We start from the raw sequence: 20845 nt of genomic DNA, 5'->3' as shown, positions 1-20845 counted from the left end.
GAATAGAGAATTAGGTAAGGGCTAATGCATGAAATATACGGATTCTTGATGATCATCAAACATAGAGAAACCATTAGGGACGTAAGTCGAGCGGGTTAGGTTCGGTTTAAGCTCAACCCAGGCCCAATCCTTTTTAAGGTTCGATATCAGAATCAAGTCAATCTATCCAACCTTAATTTAGTCAACGCAAAAATTTGATGTATTCAGGTTAGGTTTGGGCAGGGTTGATCCAGCCTTATACTCAAGAAGCGTATCTTATAGACTCTAGGTCCAGCCCTAGAAACATAAAATCCAAGTTAAATCCATGTAAAATTGTAGACTGGATTAATTCGGTTTAAAGTTGAGGTGTCAATGGACCAGTTTTGGATTGGACCCCATCCAGTCCAAAATCAATTTGGACAGAATGGACGAACCAACGAGGTATATTGGATTGGACCAATCCAGTCCAAAATATTCATTAGATTGGATTGGACCTGGTCTGCCTGTACTAAACGACGGAGTCTCCCATAACAACCAAATATAACCGCCATAACCAATTTTACTCGGGGTTGGACTGTGATGCCAATGGACAACCCCCTCACTAGGCGCAAAACAGACATTGGAAAAGGAAGGCTAACAACCACCACTTGCCAAAGTGGGTGTCCCAGCCAACTTTGCACCTAAGCATATTAATTGTTCCCTTGGTAATGGTATCTCTTGATGAATGCATTTTATTAAAAGATGGCCGTAGCCCGTAGGTACTAAACAAAGTTTTCTCTTTCTCATTATACACAAACCTCGGAGTTCACGGAGTTCAGAATTACTGAAATCATCAAGTGCTTTAAATACAGGATTCCCCCCCCCCCCCCCCCCCCCCCTTAAATCATCAAACCAATTTCCTAATCACGTCGATCACCCATCTACAAGTATAAAAGAGCTAGCCCCAAAGCCTGTGAATTCTGTCCAGAAAACAAGATCGAAAAGAGACTAACAGTTAACAGTGTGTAGTACTAGTAAGAGAAATATGGCTTCTCGTCTTTTGCTCGTCGTTCCTCTCCTATTCTTGTTTCTTTTCTGCCATACTTCCTCTGCAAGGGTGAGCGTGAAGGTGACTAAGTTGATGGTTGAGAAGATTTGTGGGCTGGCCAAGAACCCCAGTTTCTGTCTGGAGGTGCTGACTTCTGACCCAAGAACCGGATATGCTGATCTAGATCAACTCAGGGGCGTATGTATCAATCTGGCGATGGTTAATGTGACAGACACTGAGAAACAGATAAATTTGATGCTGAAGAGAAGCAGCAAAGAGAGACTTAGATCATCCCTCACGAAATGTGCCGCCGACTACTCAAATGCAATTGAGCAACTTCGCGAAGCTATTGATTTCTTGGGCGCCCGTGATTATGATAGCGTGAGAGACAGGGCAAGTCTTGTGATAAGCGTGACCATGTCTTGTGAACTCTCATTCAGAACTCCCCCACCGATTTCTTCTCCATTGACTCAGAACACCAAGAATGCAGTTGGTCTAGCTGATATTATTTCGGCAGCCTGCACTTTTCGTCCTTGATCATCTTTCTCTCTCTCTCTCTATATATATAGACACACAGTTGTAATAACTAATAAGAGTTCATGAAATAAATTTCAGAAGCTACAAGGTTTCTTAATTGAAAACGTAGATTCAAAACCATTTGTCTATTTGTCCATCTCAATCGCCCAGCAATTAGAAAATTAAAAAGAAAAAAGAGTTTTTTTTTTGTAATTTTAAGAGAATAGAATGGGCCACAGGTAGAAAGGTCAACTTAGAAAGGGAACACTAATTAATCACTCGATGGAAGGGAGGAGTGGTCGAACTCAGCAGTGGAGAACCACTCTTTTGATTCTTCTTTGTTTTAGCTATCATGAATAAGTAACAATCCCTGGTGTCTGATATTTGCCCATATGGCAATTGACATCCAATTTAACGTAGCAAGGCTTAAATTCAGGTGGCTTTGTACAGTATAAAATATGCTTTACTGTTTAGGACTTGGGAGAGTATTTTTTTAATGTTTCTACATAGAGAAACAGACAGTTTCACTTTGATTGTTTAATTGTTTTATGCGGCACCTAGTGGCACTCATTTGAAACTACAATTAACTATTGCACATCGTATTATGAACCAAAACACCAAACATTAGAGAAATTGGTGGTGCTCCCTGCTATTCTAACAATTACTCCCACGAGTTTACACCTGTTAGAAAAATGAAAGAGGAGACGTCAAGGGTCCTCTAACCACAAAGTTCCCACGGACCTCCTCTTCCTCCCAATCCTCACACGTGGTAAGTTATTTTTAAATTAAACTATAAAAAAAAATAGAAATCAAAATAAAAGTCTCTGAGATCATAATTGTCTCTAATAAAATCCATTATTACTCAAATAGAAATCTTAGGTCTTACTTTTTCTAAATAAAACACATTATATTACTCTCTCCCTCTCTAATAGTCAATGTTTGTACACCATTAAATCTTAATTTCTTCTAAAGTCTCTCTTTCTTAACCTCTTTAATAAAGTAAGGTATAAAATTGATGAATTGGGGCAAAACCAAGACCAACTCTAAAATAAACCCTAGCTAGAACACCAAAGTGATGTCCAAGACAAAACCCAAATGTGCTACTGCTACCCCAAACAAGTATGAATTGGGGCCATACCTTACATATTGCATTAATCATCGGGCGGTACCGCGCTAATTTGTTATCGGCAAAAGAAGCTAGTGCAAAACTTGGGCATTCCCCTTCGATTCCACAAGGTGATTATTATCCCCATGTAAAGGGTTAAGGGTGCAACAATAACAATTTTTTCACGTTGCCTATAATGAGAAATTTCCTCTATTAGTCCAATAATGTATGCACCAAGTGAACGCTCACGACGCCCTTCAGAAAATTTGAACAGAATCTTGGGGTATATTTCTAATTTCCTAACTGCTGAGATTATAAAACATTCCCGTACGAGAAGCATCCCCTCAACTAGCCAATTCTCAATTCTCATTCATCTTTTCCCATTAATATAAATTTGAAATTTCCATACAAACTTCAAATCGGCAACTCAAGGAACAGAAAACATCATTTATTCTTATTCATAAAAAACAAGTTACGAATTCTGCCCTAAACTAAGCGGATGATGAGAAGCTTAGAAACCACGAGACATCACTTGTTACGAATTACCACCCACCAAAGGTCGAATACAAATATGTAAGGTAAAAACAAAACTAGCAAATACAAAGCAGTTGTTTTCGCAGTAGAAAACTAAAATAACCCTTTCGACTGTCAAGTGTCAACACACTATAGTGACTATGTAAATAGGATTACAGTGCCTACAATAATACTTAATAATCTATGGTGCCTCGTACTCTAGGCGCCAAGAGAGAAAATGAGAGACTAAAGAAGATAGACCCGGCTGCATCATCTTCATCTTCATGCCTTGGACTACATAACTTGGAAGTAGGAAATCCTCGTACAAACCAAGGCATGGTCAACAATACCATAATAGCGTGACTAGCAGATACTGCCTACTACCCCATTCCGAAACTGAACAAATGCAGGAAAAAAAAATTAAAGATAGAAGTCAGATTAACCTTCAGGGGAATTAGTTTTCTCCCCATTCAACAATGGACCAGTCCTCTGAAAACTAATGTCATCAACCGAAACTTTGTACTTAAATATTAGCAGACACCACCAAATCACCGTCTTCATAATGACAAATGAAGCTACTATAATTCCGAAGTCTACGATGTCTGGATAATTAACCTACAGGAAATAGGTAATACAAAAGTCATTAAGCAATAAAGTTGACTGGAGAAAAATTAGATCCGACTGCCTAATTATAAAATTAAGAACTATATCATTTAGACCTGTCTCCTTTTTTCTTACTGTCTATGTTGTTCATGGATCCCATAGTCAATGGGAAGGAAGCCTTGTTAATAATATTCCCAAGTTGGTCATGGTCCAATTTCTTTTTCAGTCACTATGTATATTAAGGTTATGTAATGTAGAGCAATGCATGTAAAAGTTTAAAACTACCACCTAGGAATTTGCATTCTGGAGTGAATCTTGCAACCTTCCCAGCTAGGCGGTTTTGAGTTGTCTGATGAGAGCCAAAGCCTTTATTTGAAAGTTCAGTTAATGATTTTTTTCTTTGAACATGTAAAGTAAAATTTCATTGATAATAAGAAGCTGTACATGAGATTATGTACCAAAAATAAACTTTAAGCCCCCCCCCCCCCAAAAAAAACAAGACCTATGTCCAAAAAAGAAGAGAAAGCAACATTTTTAAACACACAATGTAAAGATAACCAGCTCCTCAAATCTCCTACAGTCCTATTAATCACCACCAGATTCTGGTGATGCTGTCTACTCGAAAATCCTCGAGTTTCTTTCGGACTAGATGGCCCACAGTAGTGCCAGAGGGACTGTTGACCAACAAACTCTCCCTTTCCTTGACAAGCCCGGTTTGCCCCACCATTGCAAAAGGTCCTTGACTGTGAAGGGGCAGCACCAGTGCAGGTTAAGAGCTCTTGAAAAGTGGCTCCACACAGCTGAGCTGAAGTGACAATATAAGAACAAATGGCTTGCTAACTCATTCTCCCTGCTGCAAAACACACAGAATCTGTCTTGGATAGGGTACCCCTTCCTCAAAAGCATTTCCTTAGTCAAACATTTCTCTACCACAACCACCCAAGTGAAGAATTTCACCATTGAAGGTGCAGCTTAACCCCAAATGGCCTTGCTTGGAAAAGGGTTCCTTGAAGCACAACCAGGTCCATTTCCAAAGTCTTGAATCCTGATTCTGTACATCCAGAGGTTGAATCTCAGTAGAGCTAACAGATAAGAAATTTGACAAATCTTCCAATCATTGAAACTCCTAAAAGAAGACCTCTAGCATATTGATCTACCATTCACCTCATGGCAGTCTGCCACCCAAGCCATTTTGTTATTCGCCATGTTAAACAGAGGGAAATCGGTCCTTAAAAGAAAAATCACCACACCAAGAGTCCAACCATAATCTTACCCTTCCTCCCATCCCCAACTTTGAAAAGAAGCTCCTGACCAAAACTGCTTAAGTCTTTTGAGAGCCCTTCCACAAGCTGCAGCCTTAGGAAGAGAGGGGTAATTCTGTATCCCATCCATTGCTACTAAAACCATATTCCTCAGCAATAACCTTCCTACACAAATTGTTTGGCTCCATGGCAAACCTCCAGAGCCAGCTGACAAAGAGAGCTTTGTTAAACAATCTCACCTCCCTAACCCCCAAACCTCCAAACGACACAGGTTTGCAAACCTGATCCCAGCTCATTAAGTGACACTTGGACGAATCCTTCCAACCATTCCACAGAAAGGCTCTCATCCCCTTTTCTATCTGCTCAGCCACCTTAGATGGGATTGGAAGAACAGGTATTCACCAGTTTGCCTGTTTTCATTTAATAATCAAACAATTTGAGGGGGAAAATAAAACAAGAGAACACAATTTGTGAGCACCCAATTGATTTGGGGCTCAATTCATGGCTGAATTCTAATCAGGCCGCCACCCATCAACAAACATCAAAGTGATGGCCCTCTGATGTCCAAAAAGCAAACATGACTCCTATAAACCCAAACTATGGCTCTTCTAAGTACTTTAAGAAGAGAGAGGGAAGGTGTTAGGGACCCCTCTCTCATAAATAACATGTAGCACCAATTCCCCAAGAAAATGAACAAAGAAGAACTACAAACATGAAAACTTTAGTCACCCCTATGCTAAATCTTCTCATACTTTTTTTGAGAAGGTAAGGTCAAAGAAATTTTATTGATGAAAGATGAAAATGTTACAAATTCCGGGAGCCCACACACAGGAAGAAGACATATTACAGACTCCAAATAGACCAAGTAAAAAGCAAATGAAATAGATTCTGAGATTTAAACTCAGGGGACAAGAATGAAGGATCAATGTTGTTCTTGAAAAGGAGAAGAGAGTTAGTGAAAGGGAGAAGGTTCCTGCCTATTTTTCTTAGTCGAAAATGGATAAGGTGATAACCTTTCTTCTTATCCACTTCTTCTCTCTTCTTTCTACTTTGTCTCTCTTCTCCTTTGTCCTATTGGCCAAATGTAGTTCCTGCCTATTTTTGGTTGTGGAAGATGGAGGATGTAGAAGATAAGCGAAGATGGCAGTGGTTCAGGTCTGCGTGGAGTCTAGAATGTGAGAGACAGAGGATAAGGGAGATAGAGATTTCAATTATGCTGATGAGGAAGGAAGATAGAAGGGAGAACACGATTCTTTACGATTGTTGGAGGAAGAAGATGGAGTTGCGAAAAAGAAGGGAAGAGCTAGATAGATGGAAGAGGAGGTAGTGGTTATAGGACTGGTTCGGTGGTGGTTTCGTGAGGTGTGAGTTCGGTCATGGGAGGTGTTTGCTGTGTTGAGGAAGATGAGTTGGAGAGGAGAGATTAGAGTGTTGTATTGTCTTTTTCTGGATTGGCTTGGTTCAGTTGTAGTTACTAGGTTTCTTCTTTCTCTTTTGTTTTTTTCTGGTTTTTGATCTACAACCGAATGGGAGATGAGATTGGTTCTAGCTTGGTTCAATTGGGATGGTTTGGTTGGGTTATGACCAAATAAGTAGAGTTAGGCAAGATTTAGTTGGGTTTCATTATTAGGGCTTTTCTCTCAAGAAAGATGAATGGGTGGTTGGGATTGTTTGATTCCAATTCGATGGGTAGGATTTCTAAGAGTTTTTCTCTCTTTTTTCCTTTTTTCTTTTATTTTTCTTGTTCTGGACAAACCTAGACCTTCTCTTGTATAGGTTCAACCCTTTCTTTCTTATTAAAGGCCTAAACAAGGCCCCCTTGAAATACTCTCTTCTCTTGCCTCCCTATTAATGGCCCAGAATGGAGTGGGGTTTAAATTTAAATTCAAATTTTAATTTTAATTGAGTTTGACCGAATTTTTGAAAAGGAATTAGAGAGGGGTGGCTAGGGTTTTGATATTTAGGTTTTTGTGAGAGTTTGAATGAGAACGGGCCGATCCTAGGGTGGAGGTGTGTGGGTTTAAACCTTAGGCTAGGATTATCTCTAGGGTTAGGGGGGCTCTAGTTAATATCAAAATGGTGCAAGGGCCTAAGGGAAAATTCGAAGAGGGGTTTTACAACAAAATTGCAAGTCACAAGGGGTGTGATGTGCAGGAGGATCAAAGGGTTAGGATTAAACTACAATGTGTTAGGGTTTCCTTTGACCAATGAAATTGCATGGATTGGAATATTCATGGATGGAGGGGTAAAATGGGAACCTTTGCACCAAAAGTTTTCTTAGGGTTCTAATCTATGACATCCAAAAAAGGTAATAATGGGGTTTGATAGTCTCGGAGGAGTGTCAAGGTGAGAAATCGTGATTTGGTGTATTGAGCAATGAAAATTATGGGATCGGGATCTTTCTTGATGGAGGGGTAAAACAGCATTTTGGGTCTAAAAAATGAATGATGGTCCATCAGGATGTCTAGGAAGGTGATACTATGATAGTAGGGTATGGGTACCTCGGAGGGCATTCCAAGATGTAGATCTTAAATTTGGATAGTTACGGCCAATAAGAACCCTTGATTTGAAATCTTTGTGCATGAAGGGTAAAATGGGTATTTTTGGATCTGATGGGAGGTCAATCGAAGGGTTTAAGAAGGTTTGATAAGGTTTGGTAGTCATGGATAATGTGTTTCGATGAGTAGCGGCCAATAAAGATAGCCGAATTGGAATCTTTGTGCATGAAGGGTAAAATGGATACTATTGGATCTAGAATCTAATGGGAGGCTTACCCTTCATGCACAAAGATTTCAAATCAGCCATCCTTATTGCCTACCACTCTCTCCTATTTCAAGATCTACATCGCTGCCCATCATCCAAGACAGTGTTTCAAAAGGTGTGGGAGGCATACGCCAGAAGGCACTCCCAATACGCCTTGAAGCACATGCCAGAGGCGCTGACACCTCTGAGGCATACACCTCATGCGCTTTTTTCATGAGGTGTGCTATAGGCATATGCTTCATGCGCCTCGTACTAGAGGCATGCGCCTTACGCGCCTCATGCACACCTCACGCCTCTAGGTAGTGGAACCCCTCGCATCACGCCTCCGCATTTCAAAACATTGATCCAAGTCTCAAACCTTACCAAACCTCCCTAAATCCCTCGGTTGTCCTCCCATCAAATTTAAGACCCCAAAATATCCATTTTAAACTTCAAGCAAAAAGATTCAAAATCGACTATACTTATTAGTCATCACACTCCTATTTCAAGATCTACATCATGATACATCATCCAAGACTACCAAACCTTCTTAAATTCCTCGAACGACCTCCCATCAGATTTTAAACCCAAAAATACCCATTTTTTCCTTCATGTAGGGTGTAAACGAATCGAATTCGAATCGGATCAGGCAATATCCGAATTCGAATCCGATTAGAAAATCTAATATTCGAATTTGATTCGATATCCAACAGATATTGAAAATTAATATCCGAATTCAAATCCGATTAAATATTCGAATATTTGATTTGATTAATTAATTATTTTAGATAATTAATAAATATATAAAATAAATATTTTATTGATATAAAGTATATAAATATATAAATTATTTATATAACTTAATTATTATATATAAATTATATAAAATATTTTATATATTATATATAAGAATTAAATAATCAATCGAATTTGGATATCTATCAAATCAAATCAAGTCATATCCGAATTCGAATCTGATTAACTATTCGGTAAGAATAGGATATCCGAATTCGACCGATTACATATTCGAATTATCCGAATTCAATTCGATTATGTCGAATATCGAATTCGAAATCAGATTTTCAAATACTATTGACACCCCTACCTTCATGCACAGACTCCAAATCAAGGGTTTTCATTGGCCATAACTATCCAAATTCAAGACCTACATCACATCACTCCAAGGCACCCAAACCCTATTGTCACCTTCCTAGGCATCCCGATCGACCATCCTCCATTTTTTAGATCCAAAATGTCTGTTTTACACCTCCATCAAGAAAGATCTCGATCCGATGGCTCTCATTGCTCGATTTACGAATTTTCACTCCGACACCCCCCTTAGACTATCAAACCCCATTGTTATCTTTTTTGGATGCCATAACCCCCATGAAAAGTTTTGTTGCATAATTTCCCATTTTACCCCTCCATCTACAATGATTCCAATCCATACGATTTCATTAGTCAAAATAAACCCTAACACCCATAGCTTAATCCCAACCCTTAGATTTTGCGCATCACACCTCCTTCGACATGTAACTTTATTACCAAAATTCCCTACAAATTTTCACTTAGGTCCTTGCACCTTTTTGAAATTACCTAGAGTCCCCACTAACCCTAGAAATAATCCTAACCCTAGGTTTAAACCCACAAATCTTCTCTACCCTAGGATCAGCCTATCTCATTCCAACACTCCCGAAACCCTAAATATCAAAACCCTAACTGCCCCTTCTAATTCCTTCTCAAAAATTCGGTCAAACACAATTCAAATTTAAATTTAAATTTAAACCCACTCCATTCGAGGCCATTAATAGGGGGACAAGAGAGTATTTCAAGGAGGCCTTGTCTAGGCCTTTAATAAGAAAGAGAGGGTCGAACCTAGACAAGAGAAGGTCTAGGTTCATCTAAAACAAGAAAAAAAAAGAGAGAGAAAAACTTATAGAAATCCTACCCATCCAATTGGAATCAAACAATTCCAAACACTTATATCTTTTTTAGAGGAAAAACCCCAATAATTAAACCCAACTAAACCCTAGCTAAACCCAACTTATTCGATCATAACCCAACCAAACTGTCCCCAACCGAATCAAACAAGAATCAATCCCACCTCTCATTTGGTTTTAGAGCAAAAACCAAACAAAACAAAAGAAAAAGAAAAACCCAGACAACTACACCTGAATTAACCAACCCAAAAAAAGACAACACAGTACCCTCATCTATCCTCTCCAACTCATCTTCCCCAACACAACCAACACCTCCCATGACCAGAACTCCCACCTCCATGAAACCACCACCAAACCATTCCTACAACCACCACCTCTCAAGCTCTTCCCCTCTTCTTTCCCACTCCATTTTCTTCAACAACTATAACCTCTATCCATAGAACCGAGCTCTCCCTTCCATCTCCTTCCTCTCTCACCACCATAACCGAAATCTCCATCTCCCACATCCTCTCTCTCTCACATTCTATACTCCACTCACACCTGAACCACCATCATCTTCACTTACACTCTCCATCCTCTATCTTCCCCAACCGAAAAAAGACAACTTCATTCAGCCAAGAAGATAAAGAAGGAGAAAAGAGAAAAAGAAGAAAATAATAGAAAAGAAGTAGAAGAAAGAAAAGAAAGGTTATCACCCTATCTATTTTCGAAGAAGGTAAGGAAATAAACCTTCTCCCTTTCACTAACTCTCTTCTCCCTTCCAAGAACGCCATTGAACCTTCCTCTTTCTCACCATCCATCATTTTCTTCCTCCATCTCACTTTCAATTGAACCCATAGCCCTTCTAACCCCGTTCACACACTCCACTACCGAACTCAAAAAAAAAAAAAAAACCCTCCATCATCCTCTCTTCCCTTCCATCAATCCCAACCAAATGCATCTACTTTCTCATCTCTCTCACAATTAATCATCAATCCAACAAAACACCCCTATCTTTCCATCCACATCCTCATTCAATCTTAAAAAAAAAAAGGAAGAAAATCCTTGGAAGCTTTAGTAGCTTGGCCATGCTATGAAAATGAAAAAGAAAGATGGAAAGAATAAAGAAGAAGAAGAAGAGGTGTGATTCGACCGAGGAACAAAGCTAGAGGGAGAAGGAAATTCCTCATTATATTTGCTCAAATTCGAAGTCACCAATTCAGCCCATTACAATCCTACAACGTATATGATCAAAGGTCACAAGGAGGTAAGTTTCTCGCCTCATTTTACTTTTCATTCCAAGTATTTCCCTTCTCTTGAATGGATTGGGATTCTAATGTTTCACCTACCTCTTGCATTTGATTTTTCATGATGTTGAGTGATGCTATGCAATTGTGAGATTAGTTTCATTGTGGTTATAAGTAGCAAATATGTTCCATAGCTTGTTCGTGGATTTGAATGCATGTTATGTGTTTTTGCTTGTCTTCTTGAACTCAATTCGAATCAATCTAATGCTGAAATTTTCTAATTTCTTGGCTTCCAAATATGGTTTTGCTTAGGTTGAGTGCACATATGTGTTTCAATCTCTTGCTTGAATATTAGAATCATGTTTGGTTGATTTTGCTTTAGTCTCCTTCATTACCATTGTAAGCATATCTTAATTACATGGGATGGTGTAGGAAACCATTCGTCAAGGTGTTTGATCTTCGTTACTGATAAAAAAAAAGGTGTTTGATCTTCGTCTAGATTTCGCATGTTTATTTCAATGAATAATTTTTTATTTTTATATTTTGTATTTTTGGTAGTCACTAGTGCATGACTTTATCATAAGAATGATAGGATTCTTGAACGATTCAACCCATTTTGCTTGCAATTAGGAAGTCTAAGGTTGAATAAAAAGGAGTTGAGAAGAGACCTCCCTACATCCTTGCTTCAACCATAGAATTTTCGAAGGGAGCTTGCTCTTGTAGGAGTGTTTTTTGGATAAAAAAGAAAGGAGACCTCAACCTCTCTTTGCTCCAATTAAACTTTTCGAAAGGGCTTTAGTGGGTTGAAGTGCTAAAATTGCTCATCATCTTAGTATAAGAAGATTTCATCATAGGAGTGACTAAAAGTTTTCAAGTTGTTAGTCCCTAGTTCATTTTCTTGGGGAATTGGTACTACATGTCATTTATGGGAAAGGGTGCCTAACACCTTCCCTCTCTCCCCATAAAGTACCTAGAAGAGCTATAATTTGGGTGTGTGAGACAGTGAGAGTCATGTATTCTTTCTTGAACATGGGAGGCCCATCACTTCCATGTTTGTTTCTTGATGGGTGGTGGCTCCATTAGAATTCAGCCATGAAGTGAGCCCCAAATCAATTGGGTGCTCACACTATTAAAGGAGAAAACTACACAAAAGTAACAACCTCGAGATACAGATATTTACTATTTCATTACATGCAAAGAATCACACATCAATCTAAGCCACAAATCTTAAAAGCAAGTTTGGTGATTTAGCAAGTCTAGAAAAAAAATGATATTCATCACATTAGATGATCTCAAAGGTTGCTCTAGGCCAAACTTATGCATCCATTAACTTCACAAAAATCAGCTTCAACTATAATTCCCTACAATCCAACCAATCTTAACCATAGCAATGATCATAGATCAATACTTTGGAAAACTTACAGAAAAAGAGACCCTCGCTTTGTCTTTCCCTAAATTGGTGTTCCTTGTGTAAGGCCGAGAATGAGGACTGTGTCCACTTGCTGATCTCCTGTTCCTTTGCTACAGCTATATGGAGGTGGAGCTTTTGTTTATTTGGAGGTAGGTGGTCTTTGCCTTCTGATTTAAGCTTGTTATTCAAACCATCTGTCTTTGTTTGGCACACTAGAAGAGGTAAGGTCATGTGGAAATGTGTCAGGGCAGCCACTCTGTGGACTCTTTGGGAGGAAAGGAATCCAAGAATCTTCTTAGAGAAGGAAAGAGGGTTAGATGAAATGAAGGATTGTATCCTAACAAGAACAATCCATTGGCTGAAAACTGTGGATATCTTTGATGATTTCTCCTTTGATGATTTGTGGAGAAATTGGCTAGTAATAGCTAACACTTCAACAAAGAAGGATAGAATTCTGTCAAAATGGATTCCGCCTGTGGAAGGTGTCATCAAGCTGAACCTTGATGGAAGTAGCCAAGGCAATCCCGGGCCTTCAGCTATAGAGGGTATTCGGAGAAATAAGGACAGCAACATAATTTCCCTACTCTCAGGACCGGTGGGAGTGGGGGATTCCACAAGGGCAGAAATCCTTGCTGCAGTACAAGGAATTCAGATCGCCAACCAGCTTGGGGTGGAGCATCTCCTAGTTGAAGGGGACTCTCAGGTGGTAACCAGGTGGCTCCGAAACTTGGATACCACCATTTGGGGCTACAGAGATCTCATCAAAAAAGTAAAGTGGTTAACCAGTAATATGAGAGTTGAGGTAAAATGGGTTAGTAGGTCTGCTAATTCTTTGGCTGATGCTTTAGCCAAGCAGGGGGTTTCTAGGGAAGATCTTTTTTCTGCTTCTATGTAAGTTGTTATTAATGTGGAAATCTGTACGTAACTAGCCCGGAGAGGTTGCAACTCGTACCTCTCCTTGAGGACTTTGTAATATTGTCTATTGCTGTTTTATAAAATCATTTCAATTATCAAAAAAAAATGATCATAGTACTAAATAAACAACACCAAAGTTTAGGCCATGGATAGCCAAGACAACAAGACCATCATTTGGCAATTGACTTTTCAATATTAGATATTTTTAAACAGCATAAAATAGCTCTGATACCATGACAACAAACATAAAATAGAATAGAAACTCAAGGAGGAAACAAGAAGAAATAGAGAAACACCAAAGTTTAATGTGGTTTGGCTTGGTAGCCTACATTCATGAGAGGAGAGGAAATATATCCACTATGAGAACAAGAGATACAACTCTCTCTCTCTCTCACACACACACACACTTCCTCACTCCTTAATCTCGCACACCAACTTGATTAAATAAGCAAAAGACCAAAATACATCAGAATTACAAATAGGTCCCTATAACTTATCAATATTACAAATACAATATATCTCATCAAAAACCGCTTTTTCTAACATAAATACATATAGGTCCCCATAACTTATCAATATTACAAATACAACCAAATACAATATATCTCTGAACAGATATAATGGGATGGACCAGAGATACAAATCCATACACCAGGCTATCTATTACCAACTCCATGGCTACCTGAACAGTTCAAACTTTTTTTATCTCAAAAATAACATAAAACATAAGTTCATTCCTCCATTCTCCTAAAAGAGAAACCACAAATATTGCTACTAATCTCCTCTCCTCTAATGGAGGACATACTACAAGCTCCATATAGGGTCAAATATCCCCAGGATAAGTCCATCAATCATCAAACAAAGCCAAGGAATGGATTCCAAATGATAGGGCAACGCACTAATGAAAATATATATGGTTTACCAATTCACCTTCAAGCAAAAATAAAATGCGGACATGGAAGATCTCCAGTATCCATAAGTATTTTATCTTTTGAGTTACACTTCTAACCAAATACCTTGTATTGAAGAGATTGTTGGGACTAATACTTGAAAAGGATTACCACTGCAAAGAGAACTGAAATGAGAAGCTTATATATGGTATCAAGGAGTCTGCACATCTCTTAACCCAAATTACTTTAACTTCCATGTCTCTAGTCAGACACTTGAATCTTCTCTTTTCATTGCTGTACCTCCACATCCCATTTTTGACTCCCTTCAGCCAGTCCACCACCAGCTTGGAGTCTCCTTCGAAGATCAGCTTCCTTATATTTATGTCTTTAGCTCTCTGAATACCTTCCAATGCCGCCAAAATGGAAGAACCCTCTATTGGAAATTCAAGCAGATGGTATCCTTTTTCAGAGCATGTCAGATGTGTTATGTTCTTATGAGCTATCCTCCAAATGAGTCCTAAATCCTTGAAAATATTGCCCCCAAAGCATTTTTGAGAAAGCCAAGCACCAGGAGAGAAGGCGATACATAAAGTCTTGAATTTGAAGAATGAATCAAACAAGATTATCTAAATATATTCCTAAGACCTATCATCAAGCCTTTACCAATGGCAGAAGCCTAGCATCCATAAGTACCTAAATTAAGTGATTTCCACAATTTTAAATTCTATCTGTTGTGTTTGGAATGTTGCAGAAAGAAATCCACTTCCTTCACTAATATATTCCTAAGAAATCCACATGTTTTGGTTACATTTTGAAGTCGAAGATTTAGCATCTCTAATACAATATTGCAGTAGGCAGGGACCCTCGCACTAGCCAATAATTACCTGTAATTCAAACCCTGAAGCAAAGCTGCATCTTTGTTTTAATGGAGTTGACAGAGTAGAACCTGAGTATACCAATATGATCTTCCCCCTTGATCTCTGAAAGCACTCATCTCTAAGGGTCATGGAAAAGAATGTCGACTGGCCAATGCTATAGCAAATAGAAATATGTTGCCATCTTAGCCACATTTAAGCTCTGTTTGAATATGGGAAACTGGGTTGGATCCAGGTATTACTCCTTTCATAGGTAGCAAAAGATGCAAATTTGAGATGAATGAACATGAATAAAATAAAAATTAGGGAGGCTAGAGATATTGCTGAAGAAAGGACCCTGCCACATTACCTAAATCATCAACCAAGGTTCTTTTATGAGTAACTGAAAGAATTTTATTAATATTTAAGGGAGGTACAAGAATAAGGATACACCTATAGGGTTTTTTCGAGCCTCATCTAACAACACCAACCAAGGTATTTTATTCCCTGGGGATCTATCTCATCAAGGAAAAAAGGAACTCAAAATATCTCTAATGTTGTTCAGGAAATGAGCAACTCTCCATTAACTGGAAGCTGCTCTCCGCACCCATGTGATTGCATTCACTCTCTGAGAACTAACATCAAAGGAGGTCTCATTCTTTTAGCAATTTTTGAACCAGTTAGTAGGGCAGGCTTTAGTAGCATCAGCATCCCCAATAGGCCCATACTAAAAAACCATACAAATCTGCTTTCTATGACAAAGAACACTCAAGGTTGAAAGTATCTATACACCCTGACAAGGCAGAAGGGGTATATCAGTACTTTGAATCTTCCACTTTATTTTTTCTTTTTTCAAAATTTAAAGGGAAGCTGCATTTAATGTTTATTGCCATTTAACACAACCCTTTTTAAAAAGGTACCCTAAAAACTGGATATTGGCACCCTCCCAATACGATACATACTGGCCGATACGGGCCAATATGTTCTGAAAATTTGATCCTTGAGAACACCCATCCAACCCAACAGAACCACGGTTGCTTTGCAAGTTGTGATTAAACGAGAGGGAGATTTTCTCAAGGTAGGAATAAAAGGGTAGGATCATAGAATCTCTAATAGGTTCCCCTGCATCATGTTGAGAGTAATGCCTTTGAACACCTCAGTGGTACCCCATACTCAGCAAGGAGCTTAACAGAAATATAATATACTGCCCGAGGTTTTAACCCTTAATTAGTAGACATGGCATTTCTTCAACAACTTATCCTAACATCTTATGCTATCAACCGGTAATGTGTACCAACAAATTTACAGAAAATACCTTCCGAATTAAGAATGAACTTCTACAGGGGGTGCAAAGCAGAAAAGTCATCAATTGTGAGATTATTTTATTTGTTTTTTATATTAAGAATATTTTATTTGTTTATAATAAATGATTAGGAAAACAGTTTCATAAGCACATAGATAGCTGGTTGTCAGTTTTTCCAATACAATATAGGCATCTAGTTCTCTGATTGTAACATTTCTAAGTAAATACTGAATTATTAACTTTCATCACCTAGAAAAGGGTGCATTTTCCCACAATAACCTCGCTACTAGATATAATAATAATAAAAATAAAAATTTCTACCAGATAGTATTACAACAACTGATTATTTATTTTTTTATCAGTAGTTATGAAAAAGTGATTATTATATAGCATGTATATAGAAAATGGGCTTTAATGGGATGGTAGCAAGAGTTGGCCCAAATAAGGTGTGCTTGGGCCTTGGGCAAATACTGCTTTGCACTCAAATTCTTTTTTATCAGCATTGTTTAACACCCATCTTGGAATATATTTTTTCTGTAAGATAATCTCAATTTTTTAAACAAGTTTATGATAAACCAACATCATTTAAAAGTTGGACGCACCATTGTTCTTGAGATTAAAACCTTAATGCTGACCATGGCTCTTGCTCACAGAGTGGCGTGGTAAGACCTTTTGGCCTGGAGTTAGGTGTTCATCCTGTAAGAAGAAGTTAGATCAGTGTGCAAGCAGGGAAGGGGTATAAAGAATGCAAAAAAGAAAAGAAAAAGAAACAAGGCTGAAAGAATAGTTGTGATTAGAGCATATCCCATTTTTGAGAAAGAGTGCACTCCTAGTTAATAGACCACAAGTTATGTCTTAAAAAGACAAGCACTACTATGCACTTTGTATTTTAATAGGGTTATCTTTTGTCTTTTCATGGGGATGTACCCCATTTATCAAAACTGGGATGTGCCGTAATCAGCATTGCTAAAGAACCTCCAAAAAACAAAACCAATGGATATACTACTTTACAGACGGATATTAAAAATCCAATACAATAACATGAGAACATCAAACATCAATGTAAAAGACAACAAAGACAAGTAAATAATACTATATTATTTGATTGTTCAGGTAACAAGTACATTTTAGAAAACAAGGAATTGTTAAAACATTAATTAAGAAGGCACATGGTAAAAATATCAAAGATCTCATTGGCAGTAGAGAGACAAAATTATTTATGAATTTCTAATTGGGTAGAGTGTTGGAGGTCATAAGGGCTTTACTGTTATGTAGGTGTTTTAATGTCAACTCAGTTCAAATCAGAGAAGAAGAACTAGGAAATGAAAGGGTGTGTTCACCTTAGTCATATGCCCAGAAATAATTAACTTATATAAGAAAGAGTACAAGGTTGTGCCTTTCTCTCACAAGAAAGAATAAAACAAAGAAATAGTGTACACAAGTTACAACATAAAACAGTCTCTACACCCCCCCTCCTCTCAAACTAATCCCAAGGTACGAGCATCAGTTTGTCAACTAGAAACTGGTGGCGAGCACGGGTCATAGCATTCGTGAATAAGTCAGCAAGCTGTAGGGCAGAAGACACCAGCAAAGATGTGTGTCCAACAGAAAACCGATCTCTAATGAAGTGGCAGTCAAATTCTATATGTTTGGTTCGCTGATGGAAGACAGGTTTGGATGCAACTAGAGGTGTCAATTAGATGGATTTGGTCCAACTCGATCCAGTCCAATGTGAGTCCACTTATAAATGGACTGGACCCAATCCAATCCAAATCTAATACAAACCAAATCCAATCCAATCCATTTAAATCCATTAAAATGTAAATGGATTGGATTGGATCCAATCCAAAGCGAATGAAATATCAAAAATTATATAAAAGCACTTTTGTAGTACTTTGATAAAAATATTTTCATAAAAGTGCTTTTACAAAAGCACTTTATTGAAAGTACTTCAGAAAAGTTCTTTTGCAAAAGCACTTTTTGAAAAGTACTTCCATAGACTTATAAAAGTACTTCTACAAAAGTACTTTTATAAAAGTACTTACTTAAAAGTGCTTTTGTAAAAGTGCATTTATAAAAGTGCTTTCATAAAAGTACTTTTGTAAAAGTGCTTATGTAAAAGTTCTTTCATAAAAGTGGTTTACCAAAAGTGCTTTTATAAAGTACTTTGTAGAGAAGATGGGCCAAATAGCCCATAGGCTCTTTATCTTTTATGTTCTTTGCTGTAATGGGCCTTAATCTGGGCCTATCCTTTCTTATGTTATGTCTTTTTCATTTTCCGCCCAACTAAGGGCTTCTCTGTAAATTACCAAAGTTTAACTTAATAAAATAGAATTAAGGGTGTAAGAGAAGAGATTATGTTCGAAAATCTCTCTCTCTGAACCCTAGTTGCCGCCATCTTCTTCTTCAACTTCTCCCTTCTAGAATTCTGATTTCTGCTATTTTCTTTTGACTTTTTGCATCTTTCTAAACAGTACTTTTCTCTCAAAGGCTGTTTTTCTTTCTTTTTCACCTTTTTTTTCCCATACACAGTGTGTATGCAAAACTGAATCGTATGAATAGTTAAAGACACCTTTTTCAGCCCAGTTATTAATGGTTTCTGGAGAGAAGAGGACTGACTTTGTCGCCCCCTTGACAGATTTAGGGGTGTTGCCCAAAACCCTAATTTTCTGGAGAAATCTGATTGCGGGCCCCACAGGGAGTTTGACCTATGCGCTCAATGACTGAAGGCTTTCTTATTCTCCTTCTTGAAGATCGAATCAAGTGGTTTGGTGTTCTATGAAGTCTACAAGGAGCGGCTGAATTTTCTCTGTTTCTCCCAGCTTCCGGTTGTGACATAGATTTCGGCTACGGCTACATAGAGGTTGGCTCACAACACAGTTTTTGTTCTGTCTTCATTTGGTGTTTTTTGAAGTTACTTGAAATCTTTTTTGAGGTGTTTAAGAAGATGAACCCATCAGACATTGAAAACAAACATGTTGAATCCGGACAGGATCCGAGAGCCTCTGTTGACTCTCTACGAGCTGTGACCACAGTCAAGCTGGATGGAACTAATTATGTGGCTTGGTCACAATCAATAAAGATTCATATTTGTAGTAGAGGCAAATGGGGTTTTATCTCTAGGAGCAAAAAGGCTCCTTCGGAAGATGACCCATCATATGAAAAGTAGGTGCAAGAAAATTATATTGTTATTGGGTGGCTTGTAAACTAAATGCAGCCACAGATTAGTCAGCACAATTTGTGGATAAATTCAGCAAAGGAAATTTGGGATAGTGTTGCTGAAACCTATTCCCAAAAATTAAATGTGGCCAGAGCTTACAAGTTGAGAAGTGATGTGAAGAATTTAAAACAGGGGAAGAAACCATTAGCCGTATACTTCTCAACACTGAAGTCTTTATGGCAAGAAATAGATTTGATAGAGGCTGTAACCTGGAACACCACTAATGATGTTGAGACCTACAGAAAACTGGTTGAGAGAAATAAGGTGTTTGAGTTCTTGATAGGACTAAATCCAGAGTATGATATTACAAAACAAAATATTTTATCCAATGATAGTGTCTCACTGTCTCAAGCATATGCCTTGGTAAGTAGTGAAGAAAGCAGGAGACTTGTCCAGGTCCAAGGGGCTCGTCTTAATGATCACTTTGCTAATATGGGAGTGAAACCAAAGGGGGTTGCAGGAACTCCAAGTAACTCAGGGAAGAAAGAGATTGTCTGTGAATAATGTAAAAGGCCAAAACACACTAAAGACAAGTGTTGGAAATTGCATCCTGAGCTACTACCACCTCGGTTCCAGAAGAAGCCTGATAATAAAAGGGCAAGGAGTGCTAATGTTGCTGCTGGTTCAGATAGTGACAAGTACCAAACTGAAGAGATGTCGGCTAGTGTGCAGTTAGCTGCTATGAAGGCTGAATATGAGAAGTTTGGGAGGATGATTAGTCACCTAGAGGGTGTGACCTCTTCTTCCAACCCTTCAAAGAACTCAATCTCTTCTGCATTTGATCATTCAGGTATATGGGCTTCTGCCAATCATGCAACCATTTCAGGTAATCGTAGGATCCCTTGGATTATTGATTCTGGTGCTTCTGATCATATGACCAGCCTTTCTACTTTGTTTGTTTCATAAGGTTTACTTCCTGGACGTGACAAAATCACCCTAGTCGATGGCTCTCTTGCCCCTATCTCCTGCAAGGCAACCATCAAGGCTACAGACTCCTTGGTTCTTCCTTCTGCTCTTCATGTACCCAGACTAAATACAAACATGTTATCTGTAAGTAGCCTAACTAAGTCATTAAACTGTTGTGTAACCTTCTTTCCTTCCTATTGTGTTTTTCAAGATCTGGAGTCTCAGAAGGTGATTGGGAGTGGCCGTGAGGCAAATGGAATATACCTCCTAGATACTCCTGGACAGTGCCATGAACAACCCGGAAAAGCTGCTTTTGGGTCTACATCTATAGAGTCTATCAGTCGAGTCATGTTATGTCATTTTCGTTTGGGTCATCTTTCTTTTTCTGCATTGACTCATTTATTCTCAGAACTGTTTAAGGGAATTAGTTTGT

The 20845-nt window shown here is 38.3% G+C and overlaps 2 protein-coding genes across 3 annotated transcripts in view; one reads left to right on the top strand and one right to left on the bottom strand.

Annotated features, from left to right (window-relative positions):
* The first annotated feature begins 857 nt into the window (after positions 1–857).
* On the top strand, positions 858–3641 carry LOC104610241 (pectinesterase inhibitor-like). Its single transcript, XM_088899850.1, has one exon. It carries the CDS (start codon positions 1004–1006, stop codon positions 1541–1543), a length of 540 nt encoding a protein of 179 aa, XP_088755976.1. The 5' UTR covers positions 858–1003; the 3' UTR covers positions 1544–3641.
* Positions 3202–20845, bottom strand: part of LOC104610239 (IAP-like protein 1) — a 59827-nt gene continuing 42183 nt past the window's right edge. Inside the window, exons 7-8 of one of the 2 annotated variants that reach the window (XM_010276764.3) lie at positions 16889–16982; positions 3202–3755 (exon numbers count right to left, since the gene is read on the bottom strand). In XM_010276764.3, coding sequence (XP_010275066.1) covers positions 16911–16982 — 72 coding nt within the window. In that variant the 3' untranslated portion in view covers positions 3202–3755; positions 16889–16910. Of the gene's footprint in view, positions 3756–3946; positions 15207–16888; positions 16983–20845 lie in introns of those variants that run through there. The other variant, XM_088899849.1, reaches the window with a different exon arrangement.

The sequence above is a fragment of the Nelumbo nucifera genome, chromosome 3 (assembly GCF_055504915.1).
Source record: "Nelumbo nucifera cultivar China Antique chromosome 3, China Antique-T2T, whole genome shotgun sequence".
NCBI classification, from domain to species: domain Eukaryota; kingdom Viridiplantae; phylum Streptophyta; class Magnoliopsida; order Proteales; family Nelumbonaceae; genus Nelumbo; species Nelumbo nucifera.
Note: the sequence above shows the minus strand (reverse complement) of the source record. Positions and strands in the feature narration are given on the sequence as shown.

What these genes read in the sequence shown, in the direction of transcription:
- LOC104610241 (XM_088899850.1), top strand. Translation starts at nt 1,004, where the DNA reads ATGGCTTCTCGTCTTTTGCTCGTCGTTCCTCTCCTATTCTTGTTTCTT.